Source organism: Puntigrus tetrazona, chromosome 7, assembly GCF_018831695.1.
Source record: "Puntigrus tetrazona isolate hp1 chromosome 7, ASM1883169v1, whole genome shotgun sequence".
Classification (NCBI taxonomy): Eukaryota; Metazoa; Chordata; class Actinopteri; order Cypriniformes; family Cyprinidae; genus Puntigrus; species Puntigrus tetrazona.
Genome location: NC_056705.1, coordinates 7,258,188 through 7,281,431, shown reverse-complemented (window position 1 = coordinate 7,281,431; position 23,244 = coordinate 7,258,188). Strand labels below are relative to the sequence as shown.

The window sequence follows — 23,244 nt, the reverse complement described above, 5'->3', positions numbered from 1 at the left end:
TATTATTATTATTAGACATTAGATTAAAATTAGAAATGATGAAATAAACGCATATTGAGCATATATTTATTATATATATATATATATATATATATATATATATATATATATATATATATATATATATATATATATATATATATATATAAAAATGGACAATACCATCACAAAAAATATTAAATATATAACAAAAGCTCATTTAAAATAATTGATACTATCATAGTATATACATTAAAACAATTATAGGATGCTGTATGAAATGCACAGTTATAATAATATTTAATAATAATATTAATCTATTAATTTATTAATCTAAATACAGTTACAACTGAATGTTCAATAAAAAAGGGCTTAATTTTATTTTTAAAAAAATGTATCTAAAAAACTACAAAAAAATATGAAAAGTGAGCATTCAACACCGTAAGAATAACCAATGTTTGGGATAATTGGCTCAGATGGACTGTTCACAATAACACCAGGGAAAAAGAAAGCTATTTATTTGGACTGGAAACCTCCATCTCATTGTGGGGCGTTGTAGACACGGAGGTGAATTCAATTTCAGACTGATCTCACAAGAGATAGTTTTTGGAGCGGCGGCCTGCCGGTATTGATTGGGTTCGGCGCACTTCGTTGTTTCTCTCTCCCCGAATCTTGCGGCAGCAGCAATTACCTCCCCGCCCTCGACCCATCATCCCTCGCTCCCTAATTCACATCTTCAGCGTGAAATCTGCCTCCGTCCCCGTCTCTCAGACCGCCGGCTCCATTCGCTCGCTTTCGGCGCTCGCCAATCAAATCAGGTGAACAAAGCGTGACTCCAGAAATCGGTGGCGGCGCGAACAAAAGGATGTGACATCGCCAGCCCTCAGACTGCAGAGGGAAACAGATGAACAGGAAACAAGCGCAGCCTGTGCCAAACGCCGCCGTAATGCTGCCTCAAACCAATGCAAATGATTCAGAATTAAAGCGACAGTCAAGTCGAAAGATGAAGAATACCAACCGAAGACTTTTAAAACCGAAAAGCGGTGCATACGCTATTTTATAGGAACAAACTGACATTAAAACAAACAGAAATCAGAATCGACCTTGTTTACTACGTATGTGAGAATCAATGGCTTCGCGGTGTCAATGACGTCAATGATTGCGTTTTTCAAAGACCAAGCTACTAACCGTTTGGTTACATCCCATTATTGAAGGTTTTATGGGGAAGTGTGAATATAATGGCCTGCTGAAGCGGACTGTAAGGTGTTGTTGTTGTTGTTTGTGTCGAATGAGGTGTCAGTCTGTTTTCCTGCTGGCCTTTGGCACCGATCAATGATTCGGCTGCCAAAAGACGCTGAGGGGTTTTTTTGCATTTTATCTTAACAAATATCAGACAGATGACAACAAAAACGTCGACATGCAGATACTAATCAGAGCGCACATGCTATAGCCGCTCAAGAGGGAAATGGAGAACGGTTCTTAAAGGGATAGTTAGCCCTAGAAAATGAAATCGGGCACCATTTATTTGCCGCCATGCGGTTCCGAACCAATAAGACTTTGGATAATCTTTCGAAGATATTTTTATTGAAACCTGAGAGATTTCTGTCTTTCCACTGAAAGTCCAGGAAAGCATTTGAAGCCTAGTGAAGAGGCTGTAAAGACAACTTTATATAGCAATAATTGAAAATCATACGTGGAATTCATAATATATGTCATACGGGTCAATTATTTGAAATTTATACTGAATAAAAAAGCTTTCCGTTGATGAATGGATTTTTTTGATAGAGGTATCTCAACTGTTCTAAGCTCTTGAATCCGAAGGTGAAAAAAAAAAAATATATTAAGAAAAATCGCCTTTAAAGTCCAAATAAAGTCCTTAGCATTGTATATTACTAATCAAAAATTAGGTTTTGAGATATACATATATACATATATATACATATATACACACCCACACACAGACAATGTACAAAATATCTTCATAGAACATGATCTATACCTAATATCCTAATAATCTTTGGAATAAAACCTATTATTTTGACCCAAACAACGTAATCCTGTTTCCGTGCTACGTCAGGCCCAGGGTCACATATGGTTTCATTTTTGAGTGAATTATCCCTTTAAGACCCATTTTTAACAAGGTGGACAGTTATAACATGGATGATAGCCGACAGCCAATTAAGGAGCTCACGCATCAAAAGCAGCAGGTGACAAAAACTGTAGAGATCTTATAATAAACACAGTGTTATCGCGCATTGGTGCGCACGCTAATATTGTTATCATCTTTGGTTTGAACGGGATTTTATTCGTAACAGGTTCAAATTACAAAAGAAACTGGAGTAGAAAGCTTTGCATGGGGTTGACTTTCAAACAGCTGCACTGTAGTAAAAACCACCAATCAGTTACTTATGAGAAGGTCGTTTTATTTTAAATGAATAGTTAGTTAGGGGCGTCGTAGTTAGATTTGATCATTGTGAAATGAATGGGCAATTAACCTCTTGGATTATTGAATCTTTCTAATGACTCAACGAATCAGTCTGCATTATTCAAAAGTTTCAGAAGCCTGAGTGAGATTTTAGAGACCATTGTGGCCAGCGGTTTCCACAATCTGCTAAGGCTTACGATGCTTTTGGGGAAAAGCAGCCCAGGGAATTGTTGACTTGCTTATTGAACTGTTAGTCATTAACTTCATTACGTCCAATCCGAACCGAGAACTGTTACTGCGCTTTTAATGCTCGTCAATTCCCATTACTCCTCCTTTTCGCTCAGAGATGCACGCATTTACAGGCTCACAAACCCTCAGAAATCAGACACGCGCCGCATGGGCGCCCTGTGCCACCCACTGTGCCATCTTTAGCTCTAATTAAGTAGCCGGGGTGAGTTACAGGGCTATTGTCCACCTGAATTAGACATAAAACAAGATCACATTAATATTTAATACTAGTCCTGAGCAAGATGATAGTAGGGGTAAGGAGAGCACTATGCTCTTTCCCTAATGTATTACATTTTGAATACAGCCATCAGCTCCGGCCAAACACGAAACATCAACAAGCCGATCGATAGTTGGGTATTTTTAGCATTTCCTGTCAATACCAGCAGCGTGATGCCACGCAAAACACAAGCACCCGCCGCGTAACCCAGATCTATCCCAATTGCTCCATCAATACGCATTTAATACAAATAAACCAATTAGCTTCGATGGGCAGCCATTTCGCATGTCTGCGTCGTCTGTATCCGTAGCCGATATTAACTGCGAGTGAAAACAAGAGAGTATTGGCTTTCCAGAAGAAAGATCGCCACATACATGTTCACCTGATCACAAACGCAACGCTGGAATACAAAGCCTGAAGCCCCGGTTACCATGGCAGCATCCCAAACCAATTCCATAGCATTCCTAATTTAGAACACAACGCATGAATCTCCACACATTCTCATGCGGCGCATCCTGGACTACCACACGACTGCAACATATTCCAGACCACCAGGTTGGAATTCAAAGCATGAAGCTCCTCAGTTACCATGGCAGCATCCCAAGCCAATATTTACAAGAACGTTCACCGTAATACAACGTATGAATCCCAGTTAGGCCTACTTAACCAACATTTTATATACTCACAACAGCCAACAGTCCAAAACATTATATTCCCTTGTTAATATTGAATCTACCAATAAGAGAACAGTTTGGGGGAGGAATAACAATACAGTAAAAAAACATAAAATATATGCTTCAAGACGGGTCAAAAAAGTCCATTTGCTATTTCTTACGTAACATTAATCTACAGTTCAAACTCTACAATTACCAATGGCAGCAACCCAAACAAGTAGCAAACCAATACGCTAAACCAGCTTTTATAAAGATGTATCACACGCAAAAAAGTAACATCGCAGACATGCGTATCTTACTATATCCAGGATGGAATGCAATGCATGAACGATATAATCTTACAGACAAGATAAGACAAGATATAAATGTAAATAGGCAAGAGATATTTTTTCTGATATTTAAATTCCACTTTAGCAGTTAGTTTGTCAGTGTTGGGTCTACCGTTAAATTGAATATTTTGGGGGTAGTATTTTGTATATCGGTATACTCCGATATATAATAAATTTCATTGTTTTCCATCCGATGGGAATACAAAACATGAAACTCAACGGTTACCAGCATCTCAAACCAATTCCATTCCATTTCTGATTTAGAATATGCACGAAACCCTGACAGCATTAAATCAATATATTCCCAAAAATCCACTATTTAAAACATTCATTTTAGATGAAATATCGCAATTTGGGGAGGAAGGTAATCCTACCACTAATGCCAACAACAATTATTAAAATAATAATTATTATTGCTGCTACTACTAGTGCAGTTAATAACAACATTTGTATCAATACAGGTCATAAAAAAGCGGTATCGGTAAAACAATATCGGTAAATCGGTCAGTCCGATATTTTCCAGAACAACAGCTTGCGGCACAAAGCATGCAGCTCTGCGGTTCCCGTGCCAGCATTCCTGACAAATATTCCAGACCACCGATGGGCTGAGATACAAAACATGAAGCTCGACAGTTACCCAAACCGATGAATGTGTATGAAGCCCTGACACACTAAACCAGAATTACATCAATGTATCGGCCAAAATATAGCATTTCAAGCATTTATTTTAGACCATTCTCAATTTCCCAGGAATGCAATGCACAAATAAGATATACTACAATTGTTTATTCATCAAGGGGAAATATTTGCCTAACATTATAACCAAGTGTATCAATATCGGGTCTGCGATAAATAGCATAATTTGGGGGAAATAACACTATTACTAATAACAACAATAACTAATAATAATTATTATTATTATTGCTGGTAATGCTAATACACTGCTGTTTTTTGCAAAAACTAGATAAAAAATATATGCCACTGGGGAAAAATAATCTTGCTTAGATTTCGAATTTTTTTTTTTTTTTTTTTTCATTTTTGCTTTTAAAAATTAACCAAATTTTGATATTTTTCCCCCCAGAAAACACATTATAAATAATGCATCTAAATTTATATCAGAAAACAAGACAACCGTTCAATAAAAAATAAATGCAGCGTAATAACATCTGTGTCAGTGCAGGTCATAAAAACGCATTATCGGTAAAGCGCTATCCTTTATTCCGATATTTTCCAGAAAAGCAGAACAACAAATCTTGTGCCAGCATTCCAGACAAATACTCCAGACCACTGACAGGCTGCGATATAAAACATGAAGCCCTGCGTGTCTGAACATTTCACCTGCAGCTCTTTGTTCAGCAGAAGTTGCTCTGGTCTTTACCGCACCGTCGTGTTTTACCGATCATTGTTCACGTCGCGACACGCATATCGTGCTGAAATCTGTCCGGGCTGATTTTATTTCTTGGATTACACCTGACTCTGTTCACTATCGCGTTCCCCCGAGCTTTAACTCAGTCTGTTGTTCTTTACGTGGATGAAACCCCGAGCGTTATCCGGCGGCGCACCGCTGCTTCCCTCCCCGGCGGACAGGCGCCTTACCTCGGCACGCAGCTCGGCGACGATCGGTCCACTTCCCAGGTGGCGTACAGGTTCATGTGCACCGGCCGATTGGAGGTGATCGCCACCGGTTTGGAGGGCTGCGGAGACGGTACGCCTCCAGTCCTCGGGAGCCCTCCCCGCTCCGACATGCCGGAGTAACCTTATGTTTAAAAAAAACAATGAAGGAAAACCCGAATAAAACGGCTGCTTGCCGGAGCGCCGACCCTCTACTGCAGCGCGATCATCCGTCCACGAGGACCGAGGCTCGGTGTACACCGCTGCTCTTCAGCCCGCCGTTCACCGTCAAAGTCGCTGCGAATGTTTCTCAACTTGCGCTGCTTGTTTATCGTTGCAGGAAGCGGAAATTTCTTTTTTGCTTGCAGAGAAGCGCCGCGGCCGAAGAGCAACGCCTCTTGTGAAAGACGAGCCCTCACAACCAACCCTTCAGAGAGAGAGAGAGAGAGAGAGAGAGAGAGAGAGAGAGAGAGAGAGAGGGGGCACACAGAGAGAGAAAGACAGAGAGAGAGAACTCTCTTTTTATTATTATTATATTTGCATTATATTATAGGCTATAAGTCAAATTCGAGCTTAAATTTCATAAATGTATATTTAAAAAAATAATATATATATATATATATATATATATATATATATATATATATATATATATATATATATATATATTCAAATTTTAATTTTATATATATATATATATATATATATATATATATATATATATATATATATATATATATATATATATATAATAGTCATTGTACAATTAATTTCTGTCTGGTGAGTCAAAACAAAATAAAGAACCAACAACAAATAATAGACAGCAGCAAAAAAAAGTGCAAAGTATAAGCTTTAGGGTGTAACAGAAAGAAGCTGTTTTTGTGTGCTTTCATGGTCCTGTGTCGTCATCTGCACAAAATATTACACATTAATATTTAGATGAATCACACATAATCCATCCATCCATTTACTACCGCTTATCCGGGGCCGGGTCGCAGGGGCAACAGTCTAACGCCCAGACTTCCCTCTCCCCAGACACTTCCGGGAATACCAAGGCGCTCCCAGGCCAGCCGAGAGACATAGTCTCTCCAGCGTGTCCTAGGTCTTCCCCGGGGGCCTTCTTCCGGTGGGACATGCCCGGAACACCTCCATTGGGAGACGTCCAGGAAGCATGCGGAACAGATGCCCAAGCCACCTCAGCTGGCCTCTCTCGATGTGGAGGAGCAGCGAGTCTACTCCGAGCTCCTCCCGAGTGACTGAACTCCTCACCCATATCACCCTACGGAGGAAACTCATTTCGGCCGTTTGTATCTGGGATCTCATCCTTTCGGTCATGACCCAAAGCTCATGATTATAGGTGAGAGTAGGAACGAAGATTGACTGGTAAATCGAGAACTGCAGAGGCGTTTCAGCCAAGACAGCCCCACAACATCCAGAGACCTGAGGTACTCCAGGCGGATCTCGTCCAACCCTGGTGCCAAGGAGCTTTTCAACAACCTCAGTGACCTCAGCCAGGGTGATGGTTGAGGCCCCTCCCAGGTCCCAGGCCTCTGCTCCCTCAATGGAAGACGCATTGACGGGATTGAGGAGATCCTCAAAGTATTCCTTCCACTGCCCGACAATATCCCCAGTCGAGGTTAGCAGGTTCCCTCCAGCACTGTATACGGTGTTGGCAGGGCACTGCTTCCCTTTTCTGAGGCGTCGGACAGTTTGCCAGAACCTGTTATAGGTCGTCCGATAGTCCTTTTCCATGGTTTCAGGGAGCCTGCACAACCACCCGGGCAACAGTCCGCTTGGCCCCCCGGTACCTGTCAGCTGCCTCAGGAGTCCCACGAGCCAACCAGGCCCGATAGGACTCCTTCTTCAGCTTGATGGCATCCCTTACTTCGGGTGTCCAACATCGGATTCGGGGGTTGCCGCCACGACATGCACTGGAGACTTTACGGCCATAACATAGAACATAGAACATAGTCCACTTGTACTCAGTGTCTCCAGCCTCCCTTGGGACCTGGTCAAAGTTCTGCCGGAGGCGGGAGTTGAAGATCTCCCTAACAGGGGTCTCTGCCAAATGTGGGGTGGGGGTGTTGTGTTCCTCCCAATCACGCTCCTCCAGGTGTCGCTAGCATCACCAACATGAGCGTTGAAGTCCCCCAGCAGGACGATAGAGTCCCCGGTTGGAGCACTTTCCAGCACCCCTCCCAAGGACTCCAAGAAGGCCGGGTACTCTACACTGCCATTCGGCCCGTAGAGTCCTCCCCCCAACCCAGAGTCGCAGGGAGGCGACCCTCTCGTCCACCGGGGGAAACTCCCACACACGGCGGCTAAGCTGGGGGGCTATGAGCCGCCTCTCACTGCGGGCAACACCAGAGTAGTGAAGAGTCCAGCCCCTTTCGAGGAGATGTGTTCCAGAGCCCAAGCTGTGCGTAGAGGTGAGCCCGACTATCTCTAGCCGGGTATCTCTCTACCTCCCGCAACAACTCAGGCTCCCACCCCCCCCCCCAGAGAGGTGACGTTCCATGTCCCTAAAACCAGATTCTGTGTCCAGAGGTTGGGTTGCCGAGGTCACCACCTTCGACTGCCGCCCAAACCACAATGCACCGGCCCCTTACGGTCCCTTCTGCAGGTGGTGGGCCCACGGGAGGATGGCCCCACGCCGCTGTTTCGGGCTGAGCCTGGCTAGATCCTGTGGGGCGAGACCCGGCCACCAAGCTCTCGCATACCAGGCCTGGCTCCATGGCGGGGCCCCGGCTGCGCTGTACCGGGCGACTCTTTTGCCTTGGGAGACCCTACCAGGAGCATATAGCCCCGGACAACCTAGCTACTAGGGTCATTCAGGCACTCAAACGTTAAGGTGGCGAAAGGTGTGTAAAGTGTGATCATATTGGTTGTACGAGTAACAATGAAGATTTATTATGATATAAACATACAACTAAAATTGTAGCTGTAAGAAATTCACCAAAATACCAGAACCCACAGACAGAAAACACAATTTATACAATAGAAAAACGGACTGAAATCAACCAAAGATTTCCTGAAGATGCATTCTTCTGCGTTTTCGTTGCACAAATTGTGTTTCTCCACCATAAAGCACTTCAGATAAAACACATTCAGAGCCGCTGAACCGTCATTAAGAATTCATTCATTATTGATGCTTTTCGATGTGGGTCAAACTTGAGTTTCAGGAGGGTTTCACAGCCAGAACGGTGCTGATCAAACACAGCAACACCGGCACTGGCGGTCTCAACATATTTTATGTTATGTGTTTAGATATAAAACATTCTTTCAGTAAGTTTGAGTGTTATTTTGTTAGTTTGAGTGTTATTTATTTGACACCACTGCTATCAAATATCTCAGCTAATAACAGTATTTACAAAAAACACAATAAATCACATCAGACACTTCAGGTCATCTTAGGACATCATCAACTTAAGAGTTGAGCTGGTCATGTGATCGGCCACATTATAACGAGCCTGGATTATATGACGGTGATCCGGTCCTGTCCTGATACATGCAGCGCTGAGGGGTCACTCAGAAACGACCCCTGGGATTAGAAAGGTGAAAGCGTCTTCTGTTTGCTCACACGTTTAACAGAAGTGAATGGGAACCCCACGGAGGATCTATATTTATCAGCCGGTTCACCTTCCGGCCGTCTGAGGGAGAGATATGACCGACGCGTGACACGGCTGGGCTTCTCCTCTGTGTGTGTGTGTGTGTGTGTGTGTGTGAGAGATCATCTCTTTACGAGCACAGCCCGGGGACGCTGACGGTGTTGTGCGATGGAAGCGGAAGGTGAGCGCCCACGCCCGTGGGTCTTCAAATCAAAGCGCTAATTAGCTCTTAGTCATTACAATCTGGCTTTGAAAGCGCCGCGTCTCGGTTTAGTCATGCGGAGGAGAAAGGCGAGGAACGCAGTGGAAGAGACGCAAACTTTTGTGTCACGCCTACGGAAGCGGGAAAAACTATGGAAGACACGCTTTGCTAAATCAGAATTCTGAAATAGACATAACGCGTCAAAAACGCTACTTGCATTACTGACATTGACGTAATTATGAGATAAATCAAAATCTGATGCCAAAAAAAAAAAAAAAAAAAATCTGATTTTAGGATAAAGTTATGACAGTAAAACAAGATAAAAGATGACATTATGAGTCATAATTTTGTTTATGCAATAGGCCTAACTCAAATTTCAAAAACTCAATTTCCACTTAAGTTTTTTTTTTTGTGTGAGAATTTCTAGTTTTTATATTGACTTATTACCGTAACTTTTTTAATTCCCATAATTTCACATTTTTTGTCTTGAGTGTCATTATCAATTTTTATTTAAATGTAAATTTTTCTTGTATTTGAATTTCTACTTTTTATGCCACACCTGACTTCAATTTTTTTTTCGAAAATTGAGAATTTCTCTTAACTGACCTTTAGCGTATTTATTTATTTTTTAACTAAATTTCCCATTTTAAGTCACGTATTGATCGTTTCACAGACGAGGCTCAATCCTAGTCCTAGACTAAATGCTTTTAACCGAGGCTCACGCCGACCGATCTTAAAAACATACCAGTGCCTTTGTTTTGTCTCAAGAAGCATGCCATCTTTTTTCTAAACATGTTTATACAAATTACTTAAAAGTCCTAACTGAACTACGGCCTAATCCCGGTTTAGGCTAAACCCTGTCTGTGCAACCAGGCCTAAGCATCTCAATTTTGCCTTTTTTTCCCTCTTTTGTTCTTCTGTGTCAAAAATAAGGCCTCATCCTCCCGAATAAACCTCGCTCTTCAGCAGAAACGGAGACCTGAGATGATATTCAAGCCTTTAAAACGAAGCCGCTGTCTGACGGGAAGCGAGCGCGTTACTGTCTGAGACTGAGGTCAAGTGCTAGTGAAAGTGTTATGTAGGTCAAAACAAATCCCAGACATCAGGTGATACGGTCAGACTTCCTGGAGAGGCTCTGCCTCGCCCCCTGCTGGCCTGAGCCAATCACAGCAGGACCGGCACCGAACCTCAAGCGCAGGCGTAGAAATGTTAAAAAGTGACATTAAAAAGAAATCAAACGCTCACGTCGGCTCGTCGTTGACTGGTATTTTATTTACAAAAACATCGAGCATAAATGAAAAGCGCCGCTCACCGCGACGCACAAACACAAGGGCGCTTCTACAGCAGTTAAAAAGAGAGAGATACGAGGGATGAGGAGGACTAGAACTTGAACTCTTTGTACTTCTTGGCTCCGGAGCGCGTGTCCTGCGGCTGAGCCTTGCGCTTCTTTTGCTGCGAGGAAGACAGAAGAAGACGATTTCAGGAAAACCGCTGCGTTTTTGTGCATCATGTTATTGCAGACATTAAAAAAGGTGGGGTTTTTATTTATCTTTTGCGAAGCATTTCAAAACCGTGTAGGACATTTTTACCTCAAAATCAAAAGTGAGCTAGAAAAATTGCCTGTTAAGACAATAAATGCTAATTATAAGATGCAGTGATGCACTTTCATTAAAAATATATAGCGCCTGATTATTTACGTGCAACTATTATAAAACAGAAATTGTTTATATAAGCTAAAAACAAATGTGTGTAAACATGTAACGTATAAATTAGTGGTCAAATGACTAATTGCATTTAAAATAAGTTCACGTACCATGTGTTTACACACACACAAGGTTTCTGATTGGCCGCTGCGTCTGATCTCACCTTCTGTTTGGCGGCGTGCTCGGCCACCATGTCGCTGAAGTCCTCTTTCTCCACCTGCTGCTCTCGGACGTGCTCCTCGTACTTCTGCGTCATGGCCATGGGGTCGAGCTCCAGCTCCTCGGGCGCCAGAGCCACCTCCACCCCCTGAGAGTCTCCGCTCAGCGCCACGACCCCCACCTTGCGGCTCGTCACCGTCTACACACACACACACACACACACCAGAGAGGACGATCAGAGCGGAGGCAGCAGGTAAACACACACACAGTGATAGAAACACTATATAGCTGACATTTCCTCCCGGCTGCTGCTCGTTTCTCTCTCTCTGTCATTTTAAATGCAAATAAGCGGCGTGTGGCTGGAGAGCTGCAGGAGATGGCTGAGAGGTTATCTGCCATCGATCACTGAAAGCATCCAGACACAGACGACTCCGTCTGGCTGAGAGGACAAACAATCACTATAAAGCACCTGTGCACTGGTTTACCTCACGATTATTAGTGCGTCTGGTTTTATATTTGAATGTATTAAAGGGAAGATGATGAATAAAGTCTGATTTGATATCAGTTTGTTTAGATGTATAGTATATTAAGAGAAAAACTTGCAAGGAAGCATGGAAGTACACTGCTACAACATTAAGGGTTGTATTAAACTCCAAATTAATTTGCTATCCATGTTATTTATTTTTAAATCAACCCTCAAAAAAAAAAAAAAAAAAAAAAAAAACATTAAAATCATATTGAAAATAAATTTTGCATTTAAAGCAGCTTTTATCTACTTTTTAATGATGATTAAGTTTCTATTCGAATTCCTTATTTCTATAAAAATTCAAAATGTTGGCTGTCAATTTTTTTTAAGGCAGGTTTATTCAAATATTCATCAAATAATGAGGACTCTCCCGCAGGTTAAGTGAATAAATGCAATAGTGCACATATTTATTAAAAAAAATTTCCAATCAGAAGTAACCGTTTATTGAGATTATTAGAGGACGCAAGCTAAAAGTGGACCAAAACGATATTGGTTTATTAAACACGTCCCTAATGCACAAGTGCATCATTTTAATCAGCTCAGATTTGTAATTTTAATGCACTTCGTATTTATCGGTGTCTTGTATCTTGTGTTCTTTGCACTGTTTGCACTCTACTTCCTTGCTGTTTGCACTAGTCTGCACACTTTGCACTTTATGTGGCTAAGACACTGTCCTTTTTTGTATTGTGTGTGACTTCCTGTAGCGCCAGGTCCAGGAGAAACCTCTCAAAAAGCCACTCGACTTATTCAAATTAAAAAAAGCGTGCATTTAGGCCCTGCACCAACATCTCAAAGCACAGCCGTACCCCAGTCATGTCGTAGATGTGTGTGGACGCCATCATAGCGGCCCCGACTGGCCCCGTCCTCCTCTCCGGCAGCACCGTGAACAGCTGAGGCGTCTCGTTTCTGAAAACACACACACAAGACTTACATAAGCGGCCGTTTAATCAGACGCTCTCCTCTCCAGGAGACGCCGCTGATAGCTCAAACCTAGAAGCTGATGGCGACCAGCCCACAATCCTGAGCGCTGTCACACGTTAGGAAGAAATGTCACTGGTTCTCGTGTCACATGACCTGCTCCACAGCAGACGTATGGGGTCCGTCAGAGCTCTCAGAGAGTATAAAGATGAATCACAGCACACTGCTGGACTAATTACCCTATAAAGCCCGCTCTCTCTCACCTGATTGATGAATTAAAGTCTTTAAACGGTCGGCGTGATCAGAGGTTCTCTGCAGAACCTGCTCCACACAATCTTCAACATGCCTTCAGTGGTTGAGCCAATCGAGTAAAAGCGCTTTTAATATAAATGCAAAACTGTTCATCTTCGGCTCTCACGCAACGTCAAATCTTCACAGATTTAATATTGTTAGTAATATTTCAAGATGAACACTTACTGGACTGAATTAATGTTTTTTTCCCCACAGCAAGTATGAACTTCAGGCATTTGAGGAACATTTATTAGTTTTTCATCTCCTGATCATCATTGTACCGCATTGCATATGTTTTGAAACCACAGCTGTGTTTATAAAACTAAGCAGCAACGTCACCTTAAGACAAATCATTCGTGACCACTGATATTTATACCAATGTGTCAGTAATCACAAACTGCTATAAAGATATTGAGATAATGTAGACATGTAACTTTTGGCCATGAAAATACCAGCATCTGCACCACATTTCTTGCTAATTATTTATACAATAATATATATATATATATATATATATATATATATATATATATATATATATATATATATATATATATATATATATATATATATATATATATATATATATATATATATTTTTTTTTTTTTTTTTAAATATATATTTTTTATTTATATATATTTTTAAATGTATATATTTTTAAATTAATATATACACATTTAAAATGATATATTACTATATTTGATATTTAATGTTGCTAAAAATGTGTATAAATACAAAAACATGCACGTATATGATAAATCTACACATCAAATATATGTATTTATATTTTTCAGGCCTGATGTATTAAATATGATTTTTAAAAAAAAAATGTATATGCAAACTTTCACATTGTCTACAAGTTTAATTAATTTCACGAGCAGCTGATTTCAAGTCAACAGAAACTCACCCATCCATGGCCTCTTCGATCTTCTTCTTCCTGAGCTCGATCAGCTCTGGAGTCTCCATGCCGGCGGGAACAGAGGAGAAGCCGCCCGGAGTGATCAACCCGCTGTCAAAACACCCAGAGAGAGAGGATCAGTGAGCCCTCGAGACTCAATCACACACACACACACACACACACACACACACACGGAGACGAAGCGCACCTGTCTGCAGGTGTGAAGAAACCCGTTTCATCCGGCTTCTCCTCGTCGCTCTCCTCCTCCTCCTCTTCCTCAGACGACTCTTCGTCAGACGCCTCCAGCTCGCCCCACGGGGTTCGGTCTACTTCCTCCTCCTCTGCTTTGGCCTGTCAACGTCAGACGCAACAAACAACTGAATCAACCTCTGCGTGTAATATATACAGGAAATGTTCAGTTTGATGACTCACAATGAAAACCTAAAGAGGTCATGTAATGCAATTTGAAGTTTTCCTGTCTCTATGGAGTCTTACAAGCCGTTAGTGCATAGATAAGATCCCTAAAGTTGAAGACTAGAGTTTTAAAACCCAAGAGATACTCTTTATAAAAGTTATGAGGTGATGAAACAACAAAAAAAGTCATGATGAACGGTATTTGTGTCTCTGGATGCAGGAAATGCCTTATTTGTACTGGATTTGATCACATTATGGTAAAAGGGTGTAAGATTTTCTTTAAACAAGGTATTCGCCCAATCACACCGCACTGGACAGCAATAAAGCACATATTCGGGACGTGATCTGTAGTTCACTCACATGGAAGTCTATGGCGTTGGTCCCAAACACGTCTCCGTACAGAGGTCTGCCCGTCTCGTCCACAGGAGGCTTACCCCAACCGCCCGCATGATACCCGAACGAACAGCCCTGAAACACAGAGACGCCTCACTTAACACAGCACTGCTTTCCACGACCTCTACACCAACGAGAGAATCGTTTCTTGTTCGAGTCAGGTCTACTAACTGAGACTGATGCGTCACACGTCACTCAATGCATAACTACAGAAAAACAAACTACACCGTTTGGCAATTTAACAAAAAACCTTGAAATGGTAGAGATCACAAATAAACTAAATACGCAATATAAAGTATTTGAATGCATTTACTTTCTAAAAATTGCTATAAAAAAATAAATGCATGCTATTTCAGAACCTAAAAACCTCCGTCCATTTATATCTCTCTCTCTCTCCATCAGAAAAAGCATCCTTTTTAGATTAAAATCATCATTTAAACAACGTTTGTGGAGGCAAAATAATGCAAATGATAAAATAAAACGAAACGTTTTCGGACTAATCAGTGGGCAAATACTGCCGATGGCTATGTTTAATAAAGTGAGAAAAGAAAAATTATTTCCACACACACAAAAGCAAGCAATCTATAATAAAACTGTACGCAAACGTGTATGAAAAGTTAGTTTTCCAATGATCTGTGTGCGTGTCTGACCTCGGGGATGGGGGCGTTGAGGCCCGGGATCTTCAGGTTGGGATACGAGGGAGGAGGTCCGTATCTCTGCATGGCAATCAGCCACGGCGGAGGAACTTTATGAGAGTTCTGCGGAGACAAAAACGCATTTTAAAGCGCAACTAATCACGCAGGTGCCCGAACGGCTCTCCCGCTCTTTCAGCGACAGCTGCTCTGACTCGAGCACTCACGGGTCCCGTGGGCATCCCCAGAGCGATACGCAGCTCCCCGGACAGATCGCCTGGTTTCTTCTCTTTCAGCCGCGTCTCGAACTCCTTGCCCTGCAAACACCAGACGGGGGTTACTCACGCTCCGGGAAGCGTCATCTCAAACATTGGGCGACTCGAACGCACCTCGTAATACAGGTCCCCGTGTATCGTGAGCTTGGGCTTGATCTGCCACTTGAAGAAGGCGTCGTGCAGCTTCTGGTAGTCGATGTCGATCTTCCCCATCTTGGGCCGAACCTTCTCTCTCATCTTGGTCTTCATGGTTTTGGCGTCTTCCTACGGGGGGCACGGAGACGTCAGCGCCGGGAAAAGAATCGGCCCGGAGCGTTAATGTTTAAATTGACCGCATTCGCAGTATTAGAAACTTCAGTCGAGCGCGGGTCTCTTGTGAAAACACGAGCGCTGAAGCACGGAAAAGATCACACGGCAGAATCCTCACCAGCTCCTGTGTCATGTTTACAGATTTTATTAACGTCTGCACGCACTTTTTTTTTTTTAAACCATATCTAAAGGAGGAAAAGTCACGCAAGCTTGTTTTTAGGCCCGTCACGATAACTTTGCAGGGCGATATTTCTCCGTAAATAACTGCGATAAGCGACACGGCCATTTTAAGATCCTTTTACGCCACTGAAAGCGTAATCATAAAATAACAGCATAATAAAGAAAGCGTGTAGGCCTTCTTGCAGTCGACAAACAGCTCAATATATACTCTGACGTGACACTGTACCTTCTCCTGCAGGGCCTCTCTCATCTCCTGGATGCCGGTTCTCTTGATGAACTCGGGCAGCTCAAACGGAGGTTTCTCGATGCCTCTCTTGCCCTGCAGGTACTTCCTCTTGAAGCACCAGTGGCGCGGCACGGGCACCGTGTTCCTGGTGGCCTTCAGGTGGACCAGCAGCTTGGGCTCCTGCGCCGTCACGTCGTGCATCTCCACCACGTCGGGACGCGCCACAAGCTGACAGACGGGAGCGCAAACGTTACTTAACAGCGGTTATATCAACTACGCATTTACTTGCATTTTGTGCACTTTGCATGTTTTTACGTTGTTCTTATTTTTAAAACGTTGCGCAATTGACCCGTCTATTACACCTTAACTCATCCTTAAACCTACTCATACCACCAAACCTGTCCCTAACTTACCCGTATCTTCGAAAGCTGTACAACCTGAACAAAATAAGTACAATCAAGTACACAGCAGATAATCCCACTTAACATAAAGTGTGACCAAGACCGCTCATTGTTATGCATTTCATATTAAACTTATTAGATCACCCCAAATTTGGTGATGATGCACTTTAAAGCAATTTCTTCAGAAGAAAACTGGAGAAACGTAGGTTGCATCAAGTGGATACGGTGCTGGATGCTCTGCAGTGAATGGGTGCCGTCGGAACGAGTCTAAACGGCTGATAAAAACCATCAATAATCCACACCACTGCACATCAGATAAAGAAAAAATACCCACGTTTGATATTTTAACTTTAAAATAAACTAATGGCTGTAATAAGTGCATGATGCATTGTAACCGTTTCCCTCTCATGCCAAAAACGAGCCACATCTCTGTATAGAGCTAGCTTGTCTTGTAAATGGTGTTATTATTTGATGGCTCTCCTGGCTATTATGATGTCAGACAATGTTATAGACTCGATGGAAGCAAACGATTGCAATTTAAAAAAAAAAAAAAAAATGGATTAATGGATTTGTTTTCTTACAAACGTGCAGCTTTTCATCTCACAAAACATCAACTGATGGACCGGAGTGGTATGGATTGCAGTTACATTTTTATTGAGTTGTTTGGACATTTTGACGGCACCCATTCACTGCAGAGCATCCGCCGGCCAGACAGTGATGTCATGCTAAACATCACCAAAAATGCTAAATGCCTCCAAACGCGTTTCCATGAAGAAAGACCCACAATCTTCACTTGACTATTCCTTTAAGCACATTTAGAATAATTTATTTTTTTAATGAACCAATTTTTCCTTTAATATAGATTTTAACCTTAAAAAAAAAAGGTACAAACTCTGGTAATTTTGATAAAAATGAAGAGAAGAGAAAGAGAAAAGGCACATTTTGTCACCTGTTTGAGCTCTGCCACCGTCAGCCGGTTCATCCTCCTCAGTTTCTTTTTAGACAACTTGGGCATGTCCTTCTTGGTTTCCTGTCAAACAGGAAACAGACGGGGGTCAGACAGAAACGCCTCCAAGCTGAAGCACGAGATCCGGAAGCGCTCTTCAGCTCACCTCATCGCTGTCGTCGCTGTCCTTCTTCTCCAGCTCGAACCCTTTCTTCTTAAACGACAGGATTTCTGGCTTTTCGGGCTTCTCCGGCTCCTTTTCCTTCTCCTTTTTCACATCATCTGTCAGCTGTGGTAGAAAGTTATTTTCGGTCTTTAAAAACAGGTGAATGAAGCGGGACGGGTGTCAAACTGTGATGGACGAGTATGAATTATGAAGTCCGAAACCAAACACGCTTCATTATTTATGCTTCCTCATATCAGACAAGGTTCTGCGTGGAGTTCAGGTAGTTCTGCTCTCTGAAAGCTACAGGACCAGACTCAAAACATCACCAGATCTAGCACTTTCTGACCTTGAACGCCTCGAAGATCCTCTTGAAGATGATGTAGTTCGGGTCGTAGATCGCAGGCTCCTCCGTCACGTATTCGATCTCCACCTCGGGCTCCTTGTCGCGGCTCTCCTCTTTCTTTTTCTCCTCCTCCTCCTGCTGCTGCCTCTTCTTTTTGTTCTTCTTCTTCCTGTTCCGGCGCTTCCGGTTTTTCTGCAGGTAAACGAGGAGGAATTCAGTCAGAGCTTGCAGGACAGCAGGTTCGATCAGACAGAGCTTCGCAGACGCTGCTAAAAATATACACACACGTAAGGAAACCTACATCTTTTTTAGAAAGACCACTTTCATCGTCGTCATCCGAGTATCCGCGGGCAGAGGAACTATTCAGATCCATGTCGCCGGACTCGTCGTCGTCATCTTCCTCTGCAGATAAAACCAGCAACAGAAATATTTTCTACGCTCTTTAAAGCACTCTTCTGCTATGAAAAGATTGCAGCATATTCAGATTAACCAGATAAAATGACAAAATGTATCTAGAATGTGTGTGTGTATATATATATATATATATATATATATATATATATATATATATATATATATATATATACATATATACATATATACATATATACACACATATATATATATACATATATATATACACATATACATGCACACACTTCAAGACAATTTTCCCTGATCTCATTCATTCCTCACTGTTTACAAACTGCCTCAAAATAGCGTTTCTCCTTCTGATAATTACACCGCGCTCAAGTGCTCTCGACTCATAACTACGATCATTAGCGACATTAATGCGGCGTTCGAGCATGAAATAAACCCGTGCGGGTTGGCAGCCGGAGCTGGTAATGACCTGTAGGGGCGACGCTGAGCTGCTCCTGCCTCATTTCCTTCAGCTGCAGGATCTTCTCCAGAGCCTGAGGAATCTTCGGCCCGATGCCAACATCTTCACCCTGCCACGACTGAACAAAATCGAGAGATCAGCGATCGGGTTTACGTCAAAATCGGCCGCGCACTGAGGCTTTCGGGGTCTCGCACCTCTCTGGAGTCTTCTCCCGGAGGGGCCGGGACTTTCTGCCGTTGACTGACAGACGGGGGCAGCAGGGACATACCTGGAGGGACGGGGCCACTCTGAGGACCAACTACAGGAGGACAGAAAGTAAAAAAAAAATCACTTATCAGAAACAGGCTACAGGCAAAAAAAGTAAACAAAATAAAATGAATAAATACAAAGTTATTAACTTACACCCTATGTTGATGGAATACACTGCAAACTTGTTTTTAGCGTTACATTTTTACATGTTTACCAGAAAATAAACCCGATCATTCATTTTGAGAAAACCACCTTTAAAAACATGTGCCGTAATTAAAATCTACGTTCACTGAAACGAGTTACGAAAAGCCAAATGCGTCCATAACCTCAAAATCAACCGGCGCTAGAAAAATGGTGCTTGCCTCCAGTGGCTTGTCTTTATAAACTCTGTAACACTTTACAACGAAGGAGCCATTTGTTAGCATTAACGGACAACGAAGGATGCGTTACAGTGCGTGTTCATCTTTGTTAATGCTGGCTAATAAAAACACGATCATTCATTGCTACTTCACGGTGAATTAACGTTAATAAACCACTCTGATGGAGCATTAGTAAATCAGCCTCAACTAATATTAACAGATGCCGCTGAAGTACCGCTCATTCTGAGTTCGTTATAGAAGTGCTATGACGTATTCTCCGATGCTGACCTCTGAGAGGTGGGATGGGGGGCAGGAGGTTGGGTCGGGGTCCCAGCTCGGGTCCTCTGGTGCCTGGCGGCGCTCCCTGCTGGATTTTAGCGAGTTCCTGCTGCCTCTCGTGTTCCAGGAGCACCGCGGCCTGAGAGACAGACACAAACACTCACTGGAACGGCCGAAGTGCAACTCGCCTGTCCGTATTACATTTCTTCCCGTCACCAGGAGGACTCGGCATCTCAGTGCGTGAGGTATAGGTTTTAAACTTAACATCACAGACAACACACACCAAAACATCTGGAATAGTTTCAAAGATCTGTAAGATTTGTTACTTGTACCTCTTATGCTCAACATTTATTTGATAGAAACATTTATATATATATATATATATATATATATATATATATATATATATATAACTATTTCCCATGTACATTTTAAAACAATTACTGTGATGCAAACAATTTTAGCTTCATTACTCCAGTCTTCAGTGGGACACGATCAGTATATTAGGATCATATCTGATACTGTATCAGAATATATTTAATATATTATGCTAATATTAATATTAATATATTTACGATCAGTTCAATAGTTTTGTAAAAATTGTGATCCATTTATTAGGATTTTTTGACGAATAGAAATTAATATTATACAAGCCTCAACTGACTTTTGATCCATTTAATGCGTGCTTTTTTTATTGCTATTAATCAAATAATTTTGTATAAATAATCACACTGAGGTTTGAACGGTAGTGCATGAATTAAAATCACGATCATAGTTGAAACTGCTCGTGCAATACGACAAGTATTTTCTCACCCGTTTCTGCTGCTCTAGGAGCTCCTGCTCCTTCATCTGCTCATCCATCCCACGTGAATCACCCTGAACACACACACACACTTTAAACAACACCTTCATACACTCCTAACTGTGCTCGACACAAACTGCTCTGTAGTTATAAATGTAACGAATGCGTCTTATTATTGTGAAGAGCGATCGTGTCCGTCTCACCCTCACCTGCGGCGCTCTGTCGTCGTGCTGCATCATGCCGGGCGGCTCCAGGCCCATGTGGATGGGTGGAGGACCGCCCATCATGTTCATGGCCTGCATCATGTTCATGCCCGGCGGAAGGGGCATAGAGGGCATCGGAGGCATGGGCGGCAGACCCGGCATCTGAGACACACACACACACAACACGCTCAGAGGACGCGGCAGAGACGCTCACAACTAATTGAAACAATCAAAAACAAAAGGTGGCCGTACCGTAGTGGTCATGACCTTGTCTTCTCCTCCTTGCACGTTCGGCTTAGTTAAGAGCATCCCAGACTGCAGAAGAGATTGAAGACGTGCTCAGTAAAAGCCAAAGAGACGCATGTCACGAGTTTAAAAGCCTGCGTGAGTTACCTGTGCGTACGATTTCAGTCTGTCTATGAGCTCCTCTCTGGGACCTGAAGAACAGAAAACTCATAATTAAAGATACAGCAGTATGCGGTTTTACCATTTATGGCAAAAATCATGAAGATATTTCGTAAAATTCCTACTGTAAGTAATCATATATCAAAACTACTTTATTGATTAGTAATATGCATTCTAAAAACTTCATGTGAACAACTTTAAAGGTGCTTTATTTATTTTTTGCAACCTTAGATTTCAGATTTTGCAGCAGGTATATATCAGCCAAATATTGCACTATCATAACAAATAGACGAGAAGCTTGCTTATTCGGTTTTTAGCATAAAATAGATAATAAATAACACTTAAGGCCGGTTTTGTGGTCCAGGGTTAACACCAGACTGAACTAAACCTAGTTTAAAATGAGTATGATGTGTGGTGGGTGAGTAAAAGTGCAGTATTTAAATCAGTTTTTGAGCGTTACAACACACAAACATTCAACACTTCGTTTACTCTTAGCTTATGTTACTCGCACGCGTAACTCAATCGCACTAATTAAGTTACGTAAATACATTTTCCCATAAGGTATATTCACGCACTTTAGCGCGAAGTTTAGCGCAGTAAAGGCCCGAGCGGCACACGGGGACATAACAGGCTAAGCGGCTAACGCTAGCTAGCGAGGGAAAAAACCCGAACCCAAATTCGTTCGCAGAACTCGCGCGCAAACCCGCCCGTCTCACCCATGTTAGGTGCTCCAAACTCGGCCAGTTTGGCCTGCAGCTCGCCGTGGGTCCATGTGTTAAGATCTGCGCTGGAGTCAGCGCCCGGCGGCCCGTCGCTAGCCATGATGAAGCTCCGCGGATCAAACGCGTTCAGGCGCAAGGGATCACGGGAACGCCACGCACTTCCTCATGGGGCTTGTCGTTCGTTACGTCGACGGCCGCGTGCCAATAACGAGCGATCTTATTTGTTTGGCTTTGGTCGTGTTGATGAATCTAAAGGATACATGTTTTCTAATAAATCTACTTATTTCATACACGCGTGCAAATCTTCGTCTTCATGTTTCCTATATCTTTAAAGATCGGAAGTATTACTTGGATACATTTTCTACTTCCTGCAACGTTAAAGCCTTAAATTAAGATATAACAGTATGTACAGTGTTTGTTCCTATAATGTCCTATAATGTACAGTATGTTCTGCAACTGGTTGTAAAAATAAACTACAAAAGTTTATATTACCCCTAGTATATTTTTTCATGTTTTTTTCTTCAGTTTTTTTAATTTTGTGTTCTCTATTTATTTTTGTTTTGTGATTTTCTTGTTACCAGGGTTGTATATTTTTGTATACTTGTCGGAAAAAGGGAAAAGGACGTCAGCGTGTGTGTGTGTGTGTGTGTGTGTTTAATGGCCTACTTAAAACCGCGACAAAAGTTTTTTAATTCAGGGTCCAACGAAGCAGTGATATCTTAACATCACAAACATATCTAACCTTTGGGTTCCCATAAAGCTCTGGGAGGTTAGATTTGGGTTATAAAAATGAAAAAGAAAAAATATTAGGGTCGTGAAAAAAAAGAAATAGCCTACGTCAAAGTTCTGCGTGTGCTCGAATATCGCTAGCTTGTTTGAGTCGGTCTTATTTTCCGTTTTAATTTTGGTATTTAAAGTTGTAATAAATTTGTATTGGTTTTTCATATGTATAAATGTCCTTTATAATTTTTTTATTATCAGTTATCTATCTATCTATCTATCTATCTATCTATCTATCTATCTATCTATCTATCTATCTATCTATCTATCTATCTATGTTTTAATTATGGGATGCGTTTGCCATGTTCTGTCTCTAGGTGTCGGTCTTGAGGGGAAACTTGAGAAGAAAGAAATCTTATAGTGATTTTATAGTTTGTAAATAGTTTATACGTTTATATGCAACCATTGGTTATGTTTATCACGTTTATTAAATATATATAATATTTCCAACCGCGTTTCTCTCGTTTTGTGATGATAGCGTTTTTTCCGC

At 41.9% G+C, this 23,244-nt stretch overlaps 2 protein-coding genes across 4 annotated transcripts in view; both read right to left on the bottom strand.

The window, feature by feature from the left end:
- Nucleotides 1–5,934, bottom strand: part of LOC122348447 (phosphofurin acidic cluster sorting protein 1-like) — a 50,584-nt gene extending 44,650 nt beyond the window's left edge. For both annotated transcript variants that reach the window (XM_043243890.1, XM_043243891.1), the window contains exon 1: nt 5,509–5,934. In XM_043243890.1, the coding sequence (XP_043099825.1) occupies nt 5,509–5,657 (149 nt within the window). In that variant the 5' untranslated portion in view covers nt 5,658–5,934. The remainder of the gene's footprint in view (nt 1–5,508) is intronic.
- Nucleotides 5,935–10,584: 4,650 nt separating this feature from the next.
- On the bottom strand, nt 10,585–22,124 carry sf3b2 (splicing factor 3b, subunit 2). 2 transcript variants are annotated; one of them, XM_043245319.1, is made up of 22 exons: nt 21,969–22,124; nt 21,241–21,284; nt 21,100–21,162; nt 20,848–21,009; nt 20,656–20,718; nt 19,852–19,981; nt 19,150–19,253; nt 18,965–19,073; nt 18,416–18,516; nt 18,118–18,306; nt 17,772–17,894; nt 17,609–17,689; nt 16,259–16,486; nt 15,658–15,807; nt 15,496–15,585; nt 15,287–15,394; nt 14,604–14,711; nt 14,038–14,180; nt 13,839–13,940; nt 12,528–12,627; nt 11,200–11,394; nt 10,585–10,785 (listed from the first exon to the last, which is right to left on the bottom strand). In XM_043245319.1, the coding sequence occupies exons 1-22, from the start codon at nt 22,072–22,074 to the stop codon at nt 10,714–10,716; spliced, it is 2,571 nt and encodes an 856-aa protein (XP_043101254.1). In that variant the 5' UTR covers nt 22,075–22,124; the 3' UTR covers nt 10,585–10,713. The 2 variants fall into 2 exon arrangements, with proteins under 2 accessions (XP_043101254.1, XP_043101256.1); XM_043245321.1 differs by having other exon boundaries at nt 20,854–21,009.
- Between the last annotated feature and the right edge of the window lie 1,120 nt (nt 22,125–23,244).

Excerpts from the sequence above, each read along its gene's own strand:
- sf3b2 (XM_043245319.1), bottom strand. The coding sequence starts at position 22,074 with ATGGCTAGCGACGGGCCGCCGGGCGCTGACTCCAGCGCAGATCTTAAC. Across the intron at positions 21,163-21,240 it reads GACTGAAATCGTACGCACAG|TCTGGGATGCTCTTAACTAA; the intron begins GTAACTCACGCA and ends TCTCTTCTGCAG. Across the intron at positions 15,395-15,495 it reads TGGGGATGCCCACGGGACCC|AACTCTCATAAAGTTCCTCC; the intron begins GTGAGTGCTCGA and ends TTGTCTCCGCAG.